Source organism: Lipotes vexillifer, unplaced genomic scaffold, assembly GCF_000442215.2.
Source record: "Lipotes vexillifer unplaced genomic scaffold, Lipotes_vexillifer_v1.1 scaffold678, whole genome shotgun sequence".
In the NCBI taxonomy this organism is placed as follows: domain Eukaryota; kingdom Metazoa; phylum Chordata; class Mammalia; order Artiodactyla; family Lipotidae; genus Lipotes; species Lipotes vexillifer.
In genome coordinates, this window is record NW_006790338.1 from 529,090 (window position 1) to 546,964 (window position 17,875).

General features: G+C 42.3%; 1 protein-coding gene across 1 annotated transcript; it reads left to right on the top strand.

Annotated features, from left to right (window-relative positions):
- Positions 1–4,028: 4,028 nt before the first annotated feature.
- Positions 4,029–16,259, top strand: CUNH2orf80 (chromosome unknown C2orf80 homolog). Its single transcript, XM_007463659.1, is given in 8 exon segments — positions 4,029–4,069; positions 6,048–6,129; positions 8,097–8,179; positions 9,498–9,585; positions 9,974–10,045; positions 15,023–15,110; positions 15,401–15,522; positions 16,065–16,259. Coding segments are annotated over 8 exon segments (771 nt in total).
- Positions 16,260–17,875: the final 1,616 nt, after the last annotated feature.

A 17,875-nucleotide genomic window follows, 5' to 3' on the forward strand; every position in this document is an offset into this window, starting at 1 on the left:
AACAAAAAACCTGGAACGTTCTGAGTACAATATAAATTCAATATGGAGTGAACAACTAGCCTATAAAAATCCAAATCTAGAGTGTTACTGTCACTCATAGAACACCTGAGATATCAGGTAGATGAGAGACTTGGACGGTGCAGAGGGGTGGAAAAGAGAGTTAAGTGGTAATGATAACAGACACCCAGGACTAGATGGGGCAGAGTGACAGTCTGCCCCTGTCCAAGGGCATAGAGGACACTCACTCACAGGCCACGGTTAGGAGTTTAGATCTTACTCTAAGAGCAATGGGAAATCATCAGCAAGCTTTAAGCAAGGGAGGAAGTGTTAAGTGTGTGAGCAGGGAGACCACTTAGCAGGAGAGAAATGGTGACAGTTGTTCAGGATTTCCCCTGCCCCATGTCTACGGTCACCAAGTAGAATCAGCCTACCTGTGAGGAGCCCGAGGTTCACTGGCTCCCCCAGAAATCCTCGCTTGGCCAGTTGACTCCTGAGTCTGCAGCTGAGCGCTACAAAAACCCCTGGGGGAAGTGGACGGCTCTCATGCTCTCAGCTTTCCATGAATCATTTAGATGGGAAACTGAAGCCTGCTCAGATAAAAAGATCTGTGAACCTCAGGTCAGGATAATACTCCTGTCCCAAATGTATGACTTTTTCTCCCCCTTCAGGGAGTGTGGGTGTATTTAAAAAACAAACAATTTTCATTCAGTCTCCGTTTCCTAGCAACCAAAAAAAAAGCATCTATTTTCCGGATGCCTGTGAGCCCCAGCCCAGTGGATGCTCAAGCACGCCTCCAGAAGCACGGAGAGAACAGAAGCATTGGGATCACTCGGTTGGTGAGAGATTCTGAAAGGGGAATCTGTTAATAGAGCACGGTCTGAAGGACCTGTACCATGGATGCCGGGGTGCAGAGCGGGGACCTGCAGGGAGCGTACAGATTTTCTTCAGGGCATGATATTCCTATAGAAAATGGGGGCTGTGACTTCTGGGGGGTGTTGGTTTCCATGAAAGAGCTAATGCATGAGGCAGCTGACATCTTTCCAGCAGCTCTTTTATGTGTATTTCCAGCCAGAGTCTTGTTTGCATTAAAACTCTATAGACAGAAAAGAGGGGCAACTAGCTGAATTCAAATTTAAGCTGAACAGAGTCTGTGCAAATGGTCCTCTTTCAACCAGGCACAGAGACTCAATGCATGGAAGTCACTGAACTGGACAGCTGGCAGAAACCTCTTCAATCATTCAGTGATTTTTTTTACAGAAGGGGAAACACGAAAACACAGGGAGGAAAATGAACTCGTCCAAGGTAGCCTCAACAGGGTCTCCTAACCTCCAGCCTAGTGGGAATGGAAGATGCTCATATTTTAAACATCTTTATGAGAATTCCCTGGCGGTCCCGTGGTTAGGACTCTGCTTTCACTGCTGAGGGTGCGGGTTCATTCTCTGGTCAGGGAACTAAGATCCTGCAAGCCATTTGGTACGGCCGGAAAAAAAAAAATCTTTGCATATGATGCCACATTGAGTGGTAAGGGGGAGGAAGAATGGGTCTAAGAGGAAGCTGTCCCAACAACCAAGAGACTCACATTTTATAATTGGTGTTTCTGAAATTCAAAGGACTGGCTCAGAATTACAAAACAAGAATAGGTTAGAGCAAACGCTAAATCTTTTGCTTTTTAAAAAGGAATCTTGGGCTTCCCTGGTGGTGCAGTGGTTGAGAGTCCGCCTGCCGATGCAGGGGACACGGGTTCGTGCCCCAGTCCGGGAAGATCCCACATGCTGCGGAGCGGCTGGGCCCGTGAGCCATGGCCGCTGAGCCTGTGCGTCCGGAGCCTGTGCTCCGCAACGGGAGATGCCACAACAGTGAGAGGTCCGCGTACCGCAAAAAAAATAAAAAGGCATCTAAGCTAAGGAAGTGCCACTCCCCCACCCCAGTCAAGGAATATTCTACCAACAAATGTTTTAAAAATTTTTGAGTTAGAAGAATGATAACACATTCCAGCCTTTATGGAGCTGTGGAACGTTAAGGTGAAAGGTGCTCTGGATGCTGTTAACCAGGCTCATCACGTTTTAGATGACACCTGAGACTGGGGTGCAGAAGAGCCAGGAGGCTTGGCCACGGCCATGGCCACAGCAGTCAGTGGTGGAATGGACTCCACATTCTGGCGTCTGGCCTCCCCAGGTGCAGCACTTTTCCTTGTCTAGGCCACCAGGCAACCTTTCTGGCTTGCAGTGTCCTCTCCCAACTGATTCTCCTGTAGGGCGCAACATTACTCTCTTTATAGTTAATCCATTCCTATGGAATGCTCTGACTTTATTCCCTTTTTTACATCCCATCCAAGGCTTTAGCAGACGTAGCCACAGCAAGAATGGTCCAAAATAATTAAACCAATTTGGTGAAGAATTTATTTAAATCAGTGGCATCCTGTTTCCTCTCCGATTATCGTTGGAGAGATGAATCGAATAAAGCTTAATGTTTATAAGCTACAATTTAAAAAAAGTTTCTAGGGCTTCCCTGGTGGTGCAGTGGTTGAGAGTCTGTCTGCCAATGCAGGGGACATGGGTTCATGCCCCGGTTCGGGAAGATCCCACATGCCGCGGAGTGGCTGGGCCCGTGAGCCATGGCCACTAAGCCTGCGCGTCTGGAGCCTGTGCTCCACAACGGGAAAGGCCACAACAGTGAGAGGCCCACGTACCGCAAAAAAAAAAAAAAAGTTTCTAAAGTTTTTTTTCCCAACCATTTCAGAGTAGTGATTTAAAAACATGTGCATAATTTCAAAAGTATAGAAGGTAATATAATGAACATCTATGGACCTATCATCCCAGAGACAACAAATGTTATTAATTTTCTTATATGTGTATTAGCGTTCTCCAGAGAAACAGAAACAACAGGACGTGTATATATACATAAAGAGAAAATTAATTTACTGAATAGGCTCATGTGATTGTGGTGGCTTGACCAGTCCAAAATCTGATGGGGTAGGCTGGCAGGACTGAGACTCAAGGAAGAGTTGCAATTCAAGTCTGAAGGTGGCCTGCTGGCAGAATTCCTTCCTGCTCAGGAAAGGTCAGCCTTTGTTCTTTTAAGGCCTTCAGCTGATTGGATGACGTCCACCCACATAATGGAGAGTAATCTGCTTTACTCAAAGTCTACTCATTTAAATGCTGATCTCATCCAGAAAACACCTTCACAAAAAGAATCAGAATAATGTTGGACCAAATATCTGGGCACAGTGGCCCAGCCAAGTTGACACATAAAATTAATTAACCACTACAACTTGCTTTAAATCTTTTTTAAGAAACAAAACATTGCAGGTAAAGTTGATATCCCGTTTATACCTCTCCCTGGGTACTCCATTCAATAGTGATGATTTCTAAAACTAAGTCCTTTTTGTGACTCCAGGCCCCCTTTGACCCCATCACCTGAACTTCAATTTCTGGTTCAATGTGGGGTTGAGAATTGAAGGTATGGCCTCACCTTTGCCATGACCACACGTTCTTACCGGGACCTGTTGGCCATAGGAAGGTGTACCTGGGTTCTATAGAAACCTCCATCATGAGCCAGGAACCAGGTAGGTTCACGGAGAGTCACTATGTTGAATGCACACAGAACTCAAACATAATCAGATCACAAGCCATCTTTGTCTGGATTTTTCTGTCTAGATAGTCTCATCCACGATTACATGAGCTGTGTCTGTTTTATTGATACTTGCAAGGTTATGGCAAGAATAAGTAAATGATGAATATTGGAAAAGTGTGGAAGGAATAAGAGGTGTCAGATAAACTCAAGGTACAGGGCGCTGGCCTCCAGACAGCTTTCTGACCTGGAACCTGCTGGATAAGAGGACTGCACACTCTCGGATCCCTTCCAGAGCCAGGGACTCCATGACTGGTATTAGGAGTGATAGCATCCCTAACTCAAATTCTCTCTGATTTGCTGCTGTAGCTTCTAGGTTCAGAGAGGCTGGGTCTTTCCAAAGGAAAACAGGTGCAGTGTAGCTGCAGATACCTGCTCAGCTGGATAAGCCTTTAATCATGGAAAGAAGGCTCCTGAAGAAGGAAATGAGAAAACTCCTGTAAGTCTAATTGAGAATAACTTACATTTACTGCACTGAGCATTTGGTGGGGTTTATGTCATAGATGGTCTGGATATTGGCAGTGGGGTAAAAACCTAAGGAAGAATCTGTTCCTGGGCTAAAGGAGAAAGCCGGATGATCTGGCCTCTGTCTCCTGCCCAAGAGGCCTCACATTTGGTGCAAAGCAGGATGCTGAATCTCTTGGGAGGATGTTTCTGCCAGCAGCGTGCACATCCGAGGCATCCCCATTCTAGAATCTAAGATCTGAGCCCACAGTCCCAGCCTGTGCTGGGCAGGGTATGCCTTTGAAAGGCCCCGACTGGTAAAAGATACAGGAGAGATTTCTGGAAAAATGTACCCAAGGGCCCAGCATTTAAATTGCAGACTCTGCTTCTTCTATTGTCAGGCTTATTGATTAAATAATTTATCTCCATTTTCTGCTCTCCAAACTCTGTTTTAAACACATAAAGAAAACATTAAGTTTTCCCATGGAAATTTTTTTCCTCCTGTGGTAGCTTTTCTTTGACTTGGTACTTTGATAAGAGGTTGGTGAAAATCACAGACCATATAAAAAGAGAAAAAGGTTATTATGTTCTATTTCATGATTATAGGCACAACAATAATACCCTTTTATTAGAGATCTTATCATAGTCTCCATTAAATGTCCTTTCTCTGCCTACTAAGGTAATTATCTTTTAACAAGTTCTTTAAGAAATGCTGCAATAGGGGCTTCCCTGGTGGTGCAGTGGTTGAGAGTCCGCCTGCCAATGCAGGGGACACGGGTTCATGCCCCGGTTGGGGCGGGGTGGGTCCCACGTGCTGCGGAGCGGCTGGGCCCATGAGCCATGGCCGCTGAGCCTGCGCGTCTGGAGCCTGTGCTCCGCAACAGGAGAGGCCACAACAGTGAGAGGCCCGTGTACCGCAAAAAAAAAAAAAAAAAAAAAAAAAATTGCTGCAATAAACTATGTATGAATTCATACATGTTTACATGTATGTGTTTGGAGGTCAACATAATAAAGAACAAACCATGATTAGGAATGCCAGTTCCACTACATATCTCATCCAAAACTGATATAAATATAATTTTTATGCATATGTAGTTTAATTTTACCCAAAGAATCTATTTAGGCTACTTTAAATAAAGTGTCTTGGAATTACAAAGCAAAATTTCAAGAATTTTTATCAATCTAGAATAGCTTAATGACTCAGAAGAAGGGCTTTTAGAACCCCAAAGCAAATTTATCCCCAGCATAGGAACTTGCCCAGAGTGTTTGGTAAAGACCTTGACAAACAGAGCTGCCCTTATGTAACTTTGTGAGATCGACCTTGGAGACCCCAGAGTCCTTTTTCCTATATCCATTCCCTCTTCTTGATTTTCCCAGGGTAGTACTCCTTTCTATTCACCTCACAGGGCCCTTATTCTACCCTCCCCTTATTAAAAGTCTGTTAAGGAAAGGATCTGATAAGGATACACTAAAGTGGAATCACTAATATGTTTTTACACATAACTCCTCCTAATGGTATTTGCATTCTAATGGGAAAAAAGCCTTCAGGCAAAAGAACACATCTGTACGGAATATCAAATATCTGGAAGTTATCAACTTTGGACATCCTGCCTGAATTTAGCAAGGGCAGCAAGGGAATCTTTATTTTAAATAGTGGGTCTCAATCCTTTCGGTTTTATAAAATCTGTTCTGCCTTTGGGGATTTATCATACTCCCTGCTTTCCTAGAAATTCGGTTCTATGTGAGTTTAATTTTACGATAAATGTGATTTGTTCATGATGGTTAGACACTTTAAACCTGCAGGGTTGCAGAACGGCCGTTTAAATCAAAATGAATATTAACTCAGCTACCAGAGCCATCGGTGACTTCGCTTGTATTTGGTGGAGGAGGGAGGGATGGGGAGGGAATGTTCTTCTGCAGACCGTGCTTCCATGTCTTTCCCACTGGTTCAATCCTGCTCTCTTGCTTTTAAGGGGAGATTATATTGGCATCAGACTTCGGGAAAATGAATTTGACCCAAAAGGAAGAAGGCAACTCACCTTTCTAGATGATATGGTAAAGAAAGGCACGCTGCCACGAGTCACATCTGTGTCATACGTGTATTATGGGGACAGAACGGGGATCTAATATCTATCACAAGCAAGGCTAATCTTGATCCCCCCAGAATGTCCTCTTCCTCATCTTCTCAACCTAGGATTCTCCATGTGGTCTCTTCAACTCATTAAACTGAAAGCAAGAAGAATGAGAAAATTAAAGTCATGAGACTTTTGCTCTTTATTTACTATTAGGAGAGAAAAGATTTAAAAGCAAAACGAGTACAAGATTAAATGTGACAGACATGATGTTAAAAGCTTGTTGACAAGATTAACTGTCGTGTAGTTCTCAAATAGAATTTTTTACCATTTATGGAGAAAACCAAATAATTGAAAAATCCTAAAATCCTTTTTTATTATATTATACATGTTGAAACTCAGATTCATACTATGTAATCAAAGTTCACTTCACATAAATTAAGAAAGCTACGTAAAGATCTAATCCAAAAGAGATTAGTAAACTCTCAGCTTTTTTATGCTACCCATTTACTATTCTTGCACTAATGAGGAAGGAGAAATCACCTGTCCCTCCACGCCCCCTCCCCTTCCCTGTCTGATTTCTCTGGAGCTGAATGAGCAGTTAAGGCTTGGTGTTCTAAACTACTTATCTGTGCACGTATTAAATGGAGAAATTAAATCAATTAGATAAGTGCTTCTCAAACTTTAATGAGGTCTTATTACAAGACCGTTTTGATTAAGGGGTTCAGGGGTGGGGCTGGAAATTTGCATTTCTAATGAACAAACAGGTGATGTCAGTGCTGCTGGTCCAGGCATCAATCTTTGTATTAGGTTTCAACAAGTGAGCACGGTCCTTCCTCCCTTCCTTCCTTCCTTCCTTCCTCCCTTTCCTCCTTCTTTCTTCCTCCTTTCTTTCCTTCTTTCTTTCCTTCTTTCTTTCCTTCCTTCCTTCTTTCTTTTCTTCCTTTCTTTCTTTATTTCTTTCCTTCCTCCCTCCCTCCCTCCCTCCCTTCCTTCCTTCCTTCCTTTTCACTTTGGTTCAGTCCCTGAAAGAAATAATTACATTGTTATAATTACATTGTTTACACAATGTTAGAGTTACAAAGAGCCTTGGAACCCATCTACAAACACAGAAACAAAACTGACCTTCCTTTTACTGGGGCTGGAGGTGGGGAGGAGAAAAGGAATGTTTTGATAGACAAATGGCAAAGACGCTTAGAAATTACCAGGAAAAGGTAGTGGGGAGGAAGGAATGAACATGGAATTGGTCCTCAGCTTTTTACCGCATATAAGACTCTTAGAAAGTCACTTGGTCTACCTCCAGTTCTCTGCTTCCGCTGGACCCTCCTCCTGGGAGGTCCTTCTCCACCTGTAGACATTCTCCTCATTCCCCAAGCCCCGGCTCCACTGATGCCTCCTCTCTGAAGCCTCCCGGGATTCCCCCAGCTCCTCAGATGGACCCACCACCTCCCCTGTGAGCCTGGGCACTCAGTTCTGATGTTCCACAGAATTAGAAATTGTTCTCTGTGTCCCTCTTCCTCTGTCTTCCCCTTTTTCTATTTTAAAATTCAAGGAAACTGTGGCCCAGAGAATGGCAATTGCTCACTCAAGGATATAGTACCATGAGTTGTTGGCAATACCTAGATTTGAACCCAGATTCCCTGATTCCCAGTTTAGTATTCCATGAATCTATCTTTTCATTTCTGGCTCACGCGTGCACGCACACACACACACACACACACACACACACACACACACTCACCGCTCTAGTGTGAGGTAAATATAATGCCTGAAGAACACTAGTTATTTCTGCCTGAGCATCAGGTTACTGGACACAGCTGGTGATCCTCACCTTTGTGGACATGACAAACAAGTAGAATAGGCTTAGCAGTGCCATTGTCATTGTGCCTAGCACGTGCTTCGGCCAATGTCTCAGCCCATTCCTTTGCTGTCTGTGCTTCCTGCTTCCAGGCACACTATGACTTGGCCATCAATGTTGCTCTGCAGTGGCTGGATCACTCAGAAGACTTAACTTGGCTGGAGTGGGAGAAAGTGTAAGTTGAATAGTTTTTTTTTTTCTTTTCTTTTCTTTTTTAACTGTGAGTAATGACAGAGGAAGTTCACCACAAGGCACTCAGATTTGAAAATACTATGGGGTACGTATCCCCCTCCAACTAGAAACCTGAGGAAACCCTCACAGTTGTCGATTCGAGGAACTCATATACATGCTTACATATTGTGCATCTCTGTGAGTTGGTTTCTGTCTGATAAAGATCTTTCTTGCATAGAACGTTCTGCCTTAGAAATAAAACTGCTTTATTGTGTACGTGCCTCGACTTTTTTTAAAAAAAAGATCAGTTCTGTGGGTAAGGCTGCAATCTTTTCCTAAGAACTATTAAACACAACTTCTTAAGCATTTAACCAGATGTGCACCTGAGCTGAGCAGCTTGAATCACCACAGTTTGAATCCTTGCCGGGATTATTGGCATCTTCTCCCATGTGTGCCGAGCAGACCCACTCAGTTAGGAAGAACATGAAACTAATGAGGCCAGGATTGAATCGCTTGTTCTGGAGGCCAGCTGTTTTTTCTGCTCTGTGACTTTAGAACACACACCTGGTGCTGAATGGTTGTATCAGTATTTAGTTGTAATAAGCAGAAAATCCGGTTTAAACGGACTTAAGCAAAAAAATAAATAAATTTAAAAAAGGAGAGCAGGAGGAGAGATTTATTGCCTCTGTATCTGGAAAGTCCACGGCTAGGTCCTCATTAGGCATGGCTTAATTCAAAACTCAAACCAGGTCATCAGGATCTACCTCTTGGCTATTTCCTCTGGATGGACGCTATTCCTAGTTTCAGCCCACTTTATCACAACATTCAAGCCAGGGGAGAATGGACTTTTTAAAAATCACAGAATTGTGTCTCAATGGCTCTGTTAGCTCTGACTTATCTGGGGGTGCTAGCTAATTTAGGCCACAGTGTGTTTTCCATCCTTGGAATCTAGGGGTGTCATCAGCTTCCCTGGAAGCTTACAGGCTTACAGGGGGTTAAGGCAGTTACCCCCAAGCAAACTGCCACAAGAAGGGTAAAGGATATAGGTTGGTGAAACCACAATTTTCCACCATAGTGGCCAGTCCGCCAGGATTTGATAGCTGTGGAAATGTGGATAGATGAGGGAAAATTCGTCACCACTGTTGGATGATTCAAAATTCAAAGTGTACACTTTACTGATGATGGATTAATCATATCAATTTTGTGAACAGCATAGCACACAGCCATTGGTAATTACTTATTACTTATTGTCACAACCTTAGCAGGTGTCAAACAAAACAAGAATAAACCCTCCCTTCTTATTTATTCATATTCCCCCATAGGAAAATGCCATTTCGGGGTAGACCCATATATCCAAACCACAGAGAACGAGAAGCAATGATTTTATCATCTTATGCTGGAATCTTAATGGTAAGGGAAAGAACATTATTTGCATACATGGAGATTTTGTATCTACAATGTGCATTTTCATATTAATGAATATTTATTTTACTTTTTCAACCAATGTTTCTAAATATGTAGAATTTACTAATATTAAATTTTTATTTTTAAAGATTAATAAAAAGACTGAATTCTATATTGTATTGTGAAAACATTTATTTAAGGGGAAAAAATAACACATGGATAATTGGTATTAAGATACTCTGATTTATCCATTTGTTTAGAAGACATTTATTTGGTGCCCATGGTCTCCAGGCATGGTACTGGATATATGGGAGTTAGAATAGCTTTGTTTTGTAATAAAAGAAAAGCCATGGTATGATAATACATTTTTGTTATTGTCATTGTTGTTTAACAGAACAGTATCCCAATTGAGGAAGTCTTTAAAATTTATGGGGCTGATCCTTCTACTAATTCTGGGGCTACCAAGGTAGGGACGACCTGAGACTATCAATATAAGGGATTTTTAGAGAGAATTTCTTTATTTTATGAATTCATAATGTTGCATTTCCAGGCATGAAATAACAGTTTTATACCATGATGGATAAAACCAGATGTAGCCATATCTTACTTGGGTAATAAATGTAAGATGCTTTCCTTATGCAGAGGACTATATTCATAATACCAAATGCATTGTATGGAAGGCCAAATAGAGGCAGCCAATAGAGCACCAGGCTTAGAGTCTAGATTCTGCCTCTGTCTCTGATTAACAGAATTTCTCACTTACACCTTTCATAATGTGGATCTGGTGAGTCCAAGCGCTCCTCTTGTATGATGTACTGTAACTTCTAGCACTAGGACAAGAGCTACAACATTCATTCTCATGAGAAATTATCTAGTTTACTGCTGCCACATTTCTCCTGCCCACAAGACTACTTGGAAGTCAGTCTAATAGAAGCACTAACGATCTGGGAGTCCAGAGACTCAGGGTGAGTTCTGACTGGGTCCCTTTCCCTCTTTGGGCTTCCATATACTAATCTTAAAAAAACAAAAACAAAAACGGAATATTCTGAATGATCTTTACAGTCAGTTCAGGTTTTGCTGTTTATGAATGTATGAACCTTTACTAAACATTTAAAATATGGGCTTCTGTTTAGAGGTGAACTACTGATCCCTTTAGATACTTCTAGAAAAGGGAAGAAGAAAGGGCCGATGGGGTGGGGTTGGCAGGGGTGTGTAGTGGGAGGGAGTCAGGGAGGGAAGCAGGGAGAACCCACACCCTCACATGAGGACTTCTACTCACACAGCTGCTTTCAATGCCCACCACCAGGATTCGGAAGGGAGGTGAGGTCAGGGGCAGGGCTACGGCCACAGGAATGGCTGCATCCTTTGTTCTCTTACCTGCAGACCATACTGCAGACAGTGGGGTCCTATAAAGTAAAAAGTCCACCAGGGCCAGCTTAGGAGTCGAGCATTTCCTCAGAAGTGTTGTAACTGAATCCAATGGCCCTCTCACCTTAATCCACATGTAAGCTGGCCTGGTCCTGAGACTCAAGTTCCCTTGATTACAGAGAAAATCAGCACCTCCTCTCTGATCACTCTGGTTTCAACTCTATCCATTCATTCATTCATTCATTCACTCACTCGTTCATTCAATATAGTTGTAGGTGCAGGGATTCAAGGGTGGGTGAGTCAGAAAAGATGACTTTCTCATGGATCTCATATCTTGGAGCTGACATTCTACCTTGGCTGAGGTATAAGCCACACCAGACTCAGTGCTCCTCAGAGACCCAAGCTGTTCTTGGCTTTTAAAGAAAGCCCAGCTCTTCTGTGTTCTTACAGAGACAAGCAAACCATGCTGCTTCATTCCTGTTCGTTTTTCCTGCGGCTTTCTTCCTTCCAGGCTGCCCTCTTCTCTCCTTTCCTCAAACCTTCCCCGCCAACACATACATATAAATATCTGAGCCCAAGCTCCTCTGCTTCAGACATTGTGTTTTCTCCCCCTTCATCTTCTGTGCCTGGGAGAGGTCTAGAGCAGGCCGTAGGCAGCTCTGGTTGGTTGGTCTCAGCTCAAGTGGCCAGAGAGCAAATACAGAAAATCACATCCTGGAGGGAATGGCACTGTGAACCCCTCCAGTCTTAGCTGGGTTATCCATCAAGGTTTGCAAACGTGGGTGTCAGAGTAGCTCAGGTGAGCCAGGTTCATTAAAGGGGCCAGAACAGGAAGCCGCACTGTTTAGAGTGGGCTGGCCAGTCTCTATCCATCCATCCGGCCTTTCATTCATTCATTAAAGAGCCTTTATTCGGCACCTTCTCTGTTCTTCACAGTCTCTGTCTTCACAATCAGTTACCAATAACAAAAAGTCCAGATGTACAGGTAGACTACATAATGACCAGTTCTGCAGGGAAATAAATCGTACCCTCAGAGAGGGGGTGTTGTCGAACTCAAGTTCACGTGCCTGATGCACAGTGAGACCAAATGACCGAAACGTCTAAGTTTGGAGCAGAGAAAAGTTTATTGCAGGGTTGTGCAAAGAGAACGGGGCAGCTTAGGCTCAAAAGACCCGAACTCCCTGATGGGTTTCAGGGAAGATGTTTCTATAGGCAAAATTTGGGGGGAGGGCTGCAGAGTATGTAACCCTCCTCTGATTGGTTGGTGATGAGGTAACTGGGTGGTGTTCTGGGAATCTCAATCATCAGCCTTCTGGTTCCAACCAGTCTGGGGTCCGTGTGCTTGTGCTCAGCCTGAAGTGACCTCCTCCACCAGGGTGGGAGCCTTAGTTCCCATAGAAGAACTCAGAGATAAGTATCAGATTGCCATGCACATCCCCTGAAGAGGAACCAGGACCAGCCCCCATCTCTGCACTACTGTTCTCTCTCTGCGTTCAGTCACTTCCCTAATTGGTAACTGTTTGAATCTGCCCTTTGGAACTCAGGGAATGTCTGATGCTTTTTTTCTACAAACAAAAAATGGGGGGCATGGAAAAGCTTTTGTGTCCAGGAGGGCTCCACAGGGTCCTGCTAGGTTTCAGTCCCCCCTTTTCTTTGATCCTCCTCAGTCTTGAGGGGAACAGGTGTTGGACAAGAAATGGAATAATGTTTTGAATAGAGAGGTTAATCATAACTCAGCAGAGGAACTCGGTTTTAGGAGGACTGGGTTTCAGGGGTTTTCCTTCAAAGACCTGAGTTTGTCTATTGTTACAGAATATGAGTGTCCTGTACTTGAAAGGCCATTTGTGTAAGGGTTAAGCATGAAAATCCTAGAGCCAGGTAGCCTGGGTTCGAACCCCAGCTCTACCAGCTATCAGCAGATTAATCCTGGGCAAGTCTTCTAAGCTCTATCAGCCTTGGTTTCATTTGTAAAAACAGGGACCAGAAGATGGGTTTTCTGTGGGAAATGAAGTGAGTTATATCAGTAAAGCCCTTAGTGCTTGGCACATGGTAACCTCAAAATAATAGCTATGGTTATGGTTAAGGTTCTGGTACCCAGAGGGAAGGGGGTGTATCTGATTTCCTCTATATTCCTCTAAATCAGGGTTTCTCAACATTTTGGGTCAGATAATTCTTTGTTGTGTGGGTAGGGGGTGGAGTCGGGGCTGTCCAGTACATTGTAGGATGTTTAGCAGCATCCTGGCCTCTACCCATTAGATGCCAATAGCTTCCCACTCCTGCCCCGTGATGTGACAACTAAAAATGTCTTTCAACATTGCCAAATGTCCACTAAGAGGCAAAATCACAACTAGTTAAGAACCACTTCTCTAAATATTCAAAAATTAAATAGCTCATCAAGCATCCATTGTATTATTAATACATTATAAACCTTGCCTATTTTAGATAACAAATTCTCACAAAAGGGTATGAGATGATGTGAGATACAGACATAAGCATCTGAGGATCATCTACCCCTGTGGACCTCACAAGCTCCTCACTGACTCAAGGATGCCAGCTCAGGCCTTTCTCTTGTGGCTACACGTCGGGCTCTACTCAGGCACCCCCTCCACATCTTAAAGAATTAGCAGGACCTCTTAATGGAAACAGAGCATTTCAAAGATTAAATTGTAAGAGCTATTTTAAAACAGTCCTTTGGGATTTAACATAACTTCAAATAAATAGTTTTAACTAGGAGGTGTGGTTGTTCAAAAAAAAAAAAAAGTTATTGACAAAGGTTCCTCTCTAACTGCTTCATGTATATGAATCACTTTTGATTCCTTCTGATAAAATGTCTCCTAAGCAACAGCTAAAATCCTTCCCACTCAAGAGCTTAAAGCAGTGTTGCATACTAATCAGATTATGTAGAATTTCCGGCCTCTGGAATTGGCCACTTTGGTACCACATCGGTACTGTGTGTGGGCTTGAGGGCTTTCTTCAGGACTATTTGCTGCCACCTAGTGACAGAAAGGCCTCCTGAACTCAGAATTGTTCAATTCTGTTAAGCTTCGCGTTCTACTCCTGATAAGGGAGCTGGTTTTGGCTGACAGGGAGCCATTTTTCTGCTGAGGAACATGGACCCATAGGGAAAAAAAATTTAACTAAGAACTTCACACAAGTGAGGGTTATTTGCAGTTAGCTTCAGATAAATATAAGAGGTCCTACTCAATTTTAAACTGAAGTAAAAGGAGCGTAAATCTTCCTTCAACAAATAAAGCAAACAATAAAAATATTCTTCAGCTCCCTTTGACAGAGAAAGAGGGGAAAAGGAAAGGGGGGCAGAGAGAGTGAAAACCGGTGTAACAGAGAGAGGAAAAAGACAAAGGCAGGTAACTAGAGAACATCAGAATCTCTTCTTTCCACACCCTAGTGTCTGACCATCCATCATTTCACTCTATCCAGACTTACATCCAGAGTCCAAAGCAAGCTCTTCAGAGGCAAACAGACTGGTGTCTAGTCCCAGCTCTGTCACTTGCTAGCTGTGTGGTACACTGAAGATATCAGTAAGTAACTTTGAAGTAAAAAAAGAGCATATGATTAACTCTAGGTTTAGGATTTCAATGTCATCCTACTTGAAAAATAATTTTTCTTGTAAACCACGCAGGAAGCCATATTAATTGCTTGCATGAATCATCAGATTATCAGGAGTCATAGAATATGTGAGCTGGAAGTGACTTTAAAATCCTCGGGTTCTCTCTTCTCCAGTGGACACGGAAAAGCCTGTCTTTTTTTTTTTTTTTTTTGGCCATGCCACGCGGCTTGCGGGATCTTAGTTCCCTGGAACCTAGGCCACAGCAGTGAAAGTGCCAAGTCCTAACCACTGGACCACCAGGGAATTCCCTGCAAAAGCCTGTCTTGAGTCTTCTAAGGGTAGAAAATGCATGTAGATCGCATGAAACACGATCCTCAACTGCTAGTAACCTGTCAGGACGACGGGTTGGGGAAACAGGCCGAGCCCTGAAACAAGTGCTATAACCAGCAGCTGTTGACAGCACGAAGTGGGTGCAGCTTTTAAAAGTAGAACTTTTTTTTTTTTCAGGTTCCCAGAGCTCCACCCTTCCACCTCTCCTTGCACCCTTTTGCCATGTTAACAGCACCCAAAGCAGCAGAATATGCCCGCAAACAGAGTAAGCCTGTTTACTTCCATTGCTTAGAAAAATTTAAGTAAAACAAGGAGACGTACGTACAAAGTAAGGTCCAAGTTGTTATGGTAATAACATCTTTCTATCTGGTGGAATTTAAAAGAATCAAGAGCATTTATGACTTGATTTCCCTCCAGCATTGAAATCAGGGAAGTCATTTCTCAGAAATTTTGGTGATGGAAGCAAAGCACCCTAGAAGGGAAGGATATAAAACTGAGGTGGACTCATTTTAAAAAATGTTTTTATACAGACATGATGACTACATGTGTCTCTAGGTGTCAAGTTAAGAAGGGGAGCAACGAATCAAAATGCCACCAGCAGCTCTACAAAGGAAGCAAATGTCACAGAATGGAAACCATAAAATAATTTATCTTTGGACACACAGCCAAAGAACAAAGTAGGTCTAAAAATGCAAACCGAACCAAACTGATACCAGGTGTTTGGGGAGTACTTGACTTATATTGTGGCTAAAAAATGTCTAGCCTTTGGGAGTTAGATACTCTGGGTTTGAAACTAAAGCCCGCTGTATAATACACCAGCTGTATGACTTGGGGCAAGTTGCTTAACCTCTCCTCCTCTGCAAAACGGGAAGAACAATGGTACTTAACCTCTTAAGGTCCACGAAATGATTAACTGAGATTATGCATGTTAAGAGATTAGAACAACAACAACAACAAAAAGAGATTAGAACAGAGTAAATCCTAAATAAATATTGACCATTATTATCTTTTCAGCATTTGAGAAATACTGGCCACAGTTAATCAGCTATTATTCTGTTGATTCAAATAAGTGTGTTGAGCAGAGGATTTGTATTAATATCTGTGTCAAATGTCCCTACTCTCGGTCCCTTTCTCACTAATGAAAATTTTATCTTTGCCTGCTTTGCATCTCTGCTGCTTCTGCCCTGCCCATCTAATTCCTTTGACGTTTATGCTTCAGAATTCAGAGAATGGTCAGAGATGGACAGGGCTGGAAAGTAAGGAGAAAGAAAGGAGTGTTCTTGTGCCGTTCCAGCTCTGCATTCTCAATTGCAATGTGCAAAGTGAAAAGGAAATTTTAAAAGTCAGAGAGACCAAAGCTGAGCAGGGAAAGAATCCAAAAAGTGGTACAGACTGGCTGGCTGGGATGTTTTAGGGTTTTGTTGAATGAGAGACTCTGGGTCAGCTGGAGGGTTGTAAGGTAGGAAAGGGAAAGGGGAATTTTGAAAACAGAATCACTGGGTTATGAATTGGGCTTGCTTCAAGAAACACAAGTGAAAATTGAAATTCCTTTTTATGTAGTTCGGTCGCTATACTATGCATTTTTAAAATGTGAATCTCTGAATAGACTGGGTCACACAGGGCTCAGGGTTTATTCAGATTTTCTGAGGCAAGCTATTGACTGATTAGAAATGTAAACTTATCATAGCAAATGCTTTAAGAACTGCCTGAAATCCTTGGTCACATCAGGGCTTTAATATGTGTTATTCTAGTAACAAAAATCATGCTATTAGGAAATATTTATGATATTGAGTTTTCTTTTAAAGGTCTTTGTTATGAGATTTGAAGGTATAGCTTTTCTAGAACTATATCTTTGTTACTTAAGATCTTTTTGAGTAAGATGATGTTAATTTTTAAGATGTCAGTTTGGGGACAGCAAGCTTTAGAAAGTAAAACAGACAACAGAAAATCAAAAAACAGTAATAACTCCAGAAATAACATACACGTACATGCACACACATACACACATACACTGATAATCTAGACCTTAAACTTAATCATGAAAAAATAGATCTCTGAGACAGGGGTTCATAGCCCCCTGAGGCTCATCTATGCACCTATGTACTGAAAATCTGGCTCTCAAGATTACTCATTGGTATGTTATTTTGAACGTATAATTTCATTCCTTGTATGTTTTTTTCCATAACCGTTGAGGACTGTTGGCTTCTTGATGGAAGCAGATCTTTTATTTCCTTATTATTTCCTACATGTGTATAAAGTGCTTTGCAGGCAGTAATATTCAGTAATTATTACTGATTAGTGAACTGGCAGCAAGTGAATGGGCCTTAGGTGAGTGTTTCCAAACCACTGTGCCCTACCCATACTGCCTGAAAGGCTCGTTTTAGGGACCAACCATTTCTATAGGCTAATCGATGCTTGTAAGCCCAGGAGTGTCAAAAGAATAAGTGCCCATTTTGCAGTAGGATCAGATCCTGCCATGAATCCCTCTCATAAGGCCCCTTCTTGACAATCAAACAGCAGAAACCACATTTGTGAGGGTTTTTCATGCTTTATTATTTGTGTACTTTAGGCATCTCTTCCAACTCTTGGGTAATGTACTTAATAGTTTTTCTTTTCCTTTTTTAAAAGTTTTTATTGGGTGTAGTTGTTTTACAATGTTGTGTTAGTTTCTATTGTACAGCAAAGTGAATCAGCCATATGTATACATATATCCCCTCTTTTTTTGGATTTCCTTCCCATTTAGGTCACCAAAGAGCACTAAATAGAGTTCCCTGTGCTACACAGCAGGTTCTCATTAATTATCTATTATATACATATTAGTATGTATATGTCAATCCCAATCTCCCAATTCATCCCATACCTCCTTTCCCCGCTTGGTGTCCATACGTTTGTTCTCTATGTCTGTGTCTCTATTTCTGCCTTGCAAACTGGTTCATCTGTACCATTTTTCTAGATTCCACATATATGCGTTAATATACGATATTTGTCTATCTCTTTCTGACTTACTTCACTCTGCATGACAGTGTCTAG